Source organism: Bombina bombina, chromosome 10 (assembly GCF_027579735.1).
Source record: "Bombina bombina isolate aBomBom1 chromosome 10, aBomBom1.pri, whole genome shotgun sequence".
Lineage (NCBI taxonomy): Eukaryota > Metazoa > Chordata > Amphibia > Anura > Bombinatoridae > Bombina > Bombina bombina.
This window is the reverse complement of record NC_069508.1, coordinates 101,302,022-101,307,630: the sequence shown is the minus strand read 5'-3', so window position 1 is coordinate 101,307,630 and position 5,609 is coordinate 101,302,022. Positions and strand designations below refer to the sequence as shown.

The 5,609-nt window shown below is 37.3% G+C and overlaps 1 protein-coding gene across 1 annotated transcript in view; it reads right to left on the bottom strand.

Annotated features, from left to right (window-relative positions):
- The window catches only part of CACYBP (calcyclin binding protein), a 53,062-nt gene extending 48,795 nt beyond the window's left edge, over positions 1 to 4,267 (bottom strand). The window contains exons 1-2 of the mRNA XM_053693281.1: positions 4,164 to 4,267; positions 1,996 to 2,200 (exon numbers count right to left, since the gene is read on the bottom strand). Coding sequence (XP_053549256.1) covers positions 1,996 to 2,200; positions 4,164 to 4,181 — 223 coding nt within the window. The 5' untranslated portion in view covers positions 4,182 to 4,267. The remainder of the gene's footprint in view (positions 1 to 1,995; positions 2,201 to 4,163) is intronic.
- Between the last annotated feature and the right edge of the window lie 1,342 nt (positions 4,268 to 5,609).

Sequence of the window (5,609 nt, the reverse complement as noted above, 5' to 3'; positions counted from 1 at the left end):
AATAAATAAAAAAAAAAAAGTTTACAATTTACTCCAATTATCAAATTTGCTTAATTCTCCTGATATTCTTTGTTGAAGAGATACCTAGGTAGGCATCTGGAGCACTACATGACAGGAAATAGTGCTGCCATCTAGTGCTCTTGCAAATGGATAACATTCTTGCAAACGGTTGCCATTTAGTGCTCCAGATAAATGCACACTCAGGAGCTTACGTGTCTGCTTTTCAGCAAAAGATACTAAGAGTACAAAGGAAATTTAGAAAAAGTAGAAGAAAACTAGAAAGTTGTTTAAAATGACATGCTCAATCTGAATCATGAAAGAGAAATGTTGGGTTCATGTCCTTTAATTAAATAAATCCACTTTTCACCTAAATAAGTCATGTCAGTATGTGACTGTCTCTAAGAATAGCAGAAAAAGCTGTTAATGAGATGTCATAGCACATTTCAATTAAAGGGACACTCAAGTCAAAATTAAACTTTCATTATTCAGATAGAGCATGCAATTTTAAACAACTTTCCAATATACTTCCATTAAAATTAATTTATTTTATATTTGCACTTTTTGAGTCACCAGCTCCTACTGAGCATGTGCAAGAATTCACAGACTTTACGTATATGCATTTGTGATTGGCTGATGGCTGTCACATGGTACGTGTATGCATCTGTGATTGGCTGATGGCTGTCACATGGTACAGGGGGGGAGTGAAAACAGACATAACTTAAAATTGTCAAAAAAAAAAAAAAAATTACTACTCATTTAAAGTTCAGACTAAGTGCTATTGCATTGTCTTGTTATCTTGCATTAGTTGATTATGCAAATCTACTGTGTTGACTGGTCTTTAAGTAGTTAAAAAGGACAGTAAAAAAAGAAATTAAACCTTTATGGTTTAGATCAAACATACAATATTAAACAACTTTCCAATTTACTTCTATTTTCAAATTTGCTTGTTTTCTTGGTATCTTTGGCTGAAAAGTAAATCTAGTTAGGCTCATATAGGTTCAGGAGCCAGCATTGTTTCTATAGTACTTTAGTAGTCTGTGGCAGCTTGTTTGGCAACATTGTAGCAGAATTATACCTTGTTTGAAACCCTGCTGTCATAAAGATATGTGCACACTCCTGAGCCTCTACGAGAATACCTAGATTTTACTTTTCAACCAAATAAACAAAGCAACTTTGAAAGTAGAGATGAATTGGAAGCTTGTTTAAAATGACATGATTTATCTAAATGATGATAGTTTATTAAAGCATACCGAACCCAAATGTTTTCTTTCGGGATTCAGATACAGCATGCAATTTTAAGCAACTTTCTAATTTACTCCTATTATCAATTTTTCTTTGTTCTCTTGCTATCATTATTTGAAAAAGAAGGCATCTAAGCTTTGTTTTTGGGTTCAGTACTCTGGACAGCACTTTTTTATTGGTGGGTGAATTTATCCACCAATCAGCAAGAACAACCTAGGTCGTTAACCAAAAATGGGCCGGCATCTAAACTTACATTTCAAATAAAGATACCAAGAGAATGAAGAAAATTTGATAATAGAAATAAAATAGAAAGTTGCTTAAAATGTCATGCTCTATCTGAATCACAAAAGAAAAAAAATTGGGTTCAGTGTCGCTTTAAATATATAGATTTAACCTTTCAAAGCCGTTATGACGTTCTATTCCGTCATAATTAGACTGGGCTTTAAAGCCGTTATGACGTTCTATTCCGTCATAATTAGACTGGGCTTTAAAGCCGTTATGACGGAATAGAACGTCATAGCTAACGGCTGTCCTGAAGCCTTCTGTTCTGTCAGGACTTGATTGCGGTCTTGGGGGTGTTCCTAGGGTTGTAGGGACGCCCCCCAGACGAGATCCAATAATTGAAATCTCGCGATCATGTGCACGATCGCGTGGTTTCAATTTGTCTACATCGGAACAGTTGTTCCGATGTAGGCACTTTAGCCCAGACTCGAAAGGGTTAAATAAATGAAAATAGAAAAAAAAAAAAGTTACCATAGTTGTTTATTTTCACTGTGTAAGAGCTGCTCATGGGAAGGACAATTGCAGAGGGTTTCTGTACTTCCGCAGAGTCTTTTGCTTGTTGCTGTTTAGAGATTTCTGTTTCCAGTTTGCGCTGCTCCACGTATAGCACATCTCTTACACGTTTTCTTGCGGCCTTCTCCAGAAGCTCCTTTACTTCCTCTAGGTCTTTTTGAAGCTAGGAGGAGGAAATGAAAAATAAATGATACCATGAGGTGCTCAATAAATTTGCACTCTGAGCATACCTAGGTATGCTGTTCAACAAAAGATACCAAGAGAACAATTACAATTTGATAAATGTAAATTAGAAAAGGTTGTTTTTTTTATCTCCTACATCATGAATGCTACATGTTAACTTCCATTTCCCTTTTAAAAAAAATTAGAATGTTACCTGTAATAGATGTACATAAAAGTAAAAAATAATCTTTATTGGTTTAGATACAACATGCAATTTTAAGAGACTTCTCAATTTAATTATGTTATCAAATTCACTTAAAAGGGACAGTTTACTCAAAAACGTTCTCCCCTTTAATTTGTTCCCAATTATCCACTTTACATGCTGGAGTGTATTATATTGTTTACAAGAATTTTCTTTACCTTTATATTGGCATTTGAAATAGTTGATTTAGCCAGTGGTATCCCCACCTATTTTGAAAGTTCTAGGCCTTAGGTCCAAATTATAGATAAGCTGTGTAAACACAGTCAGCAGAAGAAATTAGACTCTCCCAGAGGGGTATAGAAGAGATAAGGTAATAAAATGTTAATTTTCCATTGTTCTCTCCAAGTATTGGTGTTTGGTTTACGGACAGATATAATATAAAGAAGCAGGTATATGTACACAATATGATAAAGTAATGAGATCTGATTATACCTACAAGCTCAGCCCATTTTATTAGGTTGTGGCCTCAAAACACAAAATCAGCTATTTAATATACACAAATAAACCTTAAAAAGCAAATTATCATAGATGTTATACACTGCAGTTGGTAATAAAAAAAAAAGTAATTGGAAACACATTAAGGGGGGAAACAATTTTACAGTATACTGTCCCTTTAATTCTCTTGGTGTCTTGTTTAAAAGCATACCTAGGTAGGTTACAAAGCAGCAATGCAGTACTACAAGCTAGCTGGTGATTGATGGCTTCATACCCCTTGTCGATGTCTCACCAGATGTGTTCAGCTAGCTCCCAGTGTTTTTATAGGGACAGTAAACATATTGAGATGTTTGTATAAAATGTTTAGTTATGTGTAATGATTCAACATTGCAATATATTTGTATTATTTATTTTGCCCCATTTTCTTATAATTTAGCTCTGAAAATGGAGCGATTTCTAATTCTCAGAGGTAGCTCAAGGCTAACTCTGCTACATATCTGCCCCTTACCAGAGTTATCAGATAACTATAAAACGCATTGTTTTGCAGTTGTTAATAACTTTATTAGTGTTGATGTCTTGTCTGTTGACTAAACCCCAGATTGGCTTCTCCCAATAAGACAAAGAATGTGTGGAGTTTGGCTATTGAACTCTAGGACTTGGCTAATATGTTATTCTACAGCAACACAACCGAAATGTTTTGTAATTACAATGTGTTTGCTGCCCCTTTTAACCCTTTGCAGAGGTTAAACAGTTATATGGAAGCAACAGTGGAAAAATAAAATTATCTGAAAAATAAAGGCAGAGCATTTTCGTTTTGCACTTTCCTTTATGTCAGAAAAAGGAGTAAATCTGCACTAGTACTTTGTTACACTCACAGCAAACTATTTCTTGCAATTACATTAATATTGATAACAATTTCCATGATTAGCATCAATGCTGTGAAAAGAAACTACAGGAATAGACAAGAATCGAAAGCAAGAAAGGGACCCGCAACTTCCAAAAACGATCCCCAACTAGAACTCTATTAAGGCCATATGTAACAATATTATATCTCTATGTACTTGTCCTACACAAACCAGTGATCACTTGGGCATACACCATGCAGGTTAAATACATTTTCACTGCAATATAAAGGTGCTCTGCACCTTTAAATGAACCCATATAATAAGGCATTTACTGTTTTATCAAATTACAATATATTACCAAAGCCTATTTCTCTTGGCTGATAGCAATGGGTTAACACCCTATGCCAGAGCAATTCTCTTACCTCCAGTAACGACGCCATGTCTGACTGACCAGTACAGTACCGCAACCTACCAGAGACAGAACCACAACACTCTGGAACCTTCCGCAAGTACCGCGTGACATCACCAGGACCACGCCTACAAGGGGAGCGGAAGGTAGGGGAGAGCTACGCCCAGTTGTGGAGACCACGCCTATTTCATGACAAGGAGACGCGGTTGGCTTTACACAAGGCACTAGCGACACACTTGAAACATTATTTGATTGGTTCAGGTTCCTGTCCATCACGGAAACACGGACCAATGATAATGCTGTCCGAGGGCAGATTTGGTTTACGTACCGAAATAAATCATCAGCAACTATTTCCGGATTAGGATTACGCTCAGTCTGTACCGATCCTGCTTTCTTTAGAATCTGTACATTACTGCAGTGTGGAATCGGAATCGTTTTAATAACGATCATCTGGAGTGGCACATACATAAGATATTGTGGTGCATATTTATTTTTTACTGCAATGAATTAGGTCTAGTGCGCGGTTTAGTGGAAATCTAAAGACATGCAGCTGATTATTTTTATAAAATGTACCAGCTATAAAGCAAGATCACCATTCATATTGTTTAACTGACATGTAAAAGGTTATTTTGTTACAAATAGTTTTCAGACTAGCTCTCAAGAAGTGCAAAAGGAGCTCATCATTCAAGTAACTTATCAAGGAACCAAATATATCCTTCAATGCTAAGTTGCATGTTTATTCATTTGTCAAACGTATCATACAAAGAGCGTAGACAGGCAGCAGCACTGAATGTAAAGTGCTTCACACATGCGCACATTTGCTTCCTCAGGAAGTGCATGCGTGAAACGCGTCACATCCAGTGCTACTGCCGGTTTACTCTGGTGAATGAATAAAAATGCCATTAAAGGACAACTGAGTATTTTTGTTCATTGCTTGTTAACCTATAAAATAAAAGGGCAAGTATGTTTGTCTGAAGCTGTCATGCACAGTAGAGACAGCACGAAGACAAACGTACCTGGCCTTTACCCGCAGCACGAGACAGCTTTAGGAAGCTTCAAAACTCTCAGCTGTTGTGTTACAGCCGAGAGCTGGAGATCTTGAAGCTTCAGGCATCTGCCGCATATGGAGCCAAAGCGCTGTGTGGGTGGGAGGCGGATGGGCGGCTCAGCTACGGAGGGAGTAGAAGGGCTCTACGCTACATTAAAAAGGCATAGGGAGGGATGGGGCAGCTACACTACAGAAAAGGAATCGCTACACAAAAAAGGGACAGGGAGGGATGGGGCAGCTACACTACAGAAAAGGAATTGCTACACAAAAAAAAGGGACAGGGAGGGATGAGGCAGCTACACTACAGAAAAGGAATTGCTAAACAAAAAAAGGGACAGGGAGGGATGATGCAGCTACACTACAGAAAAGGAATTGCTACACAAAAAAGGGACAGGGAGGGATGAGGCAGCT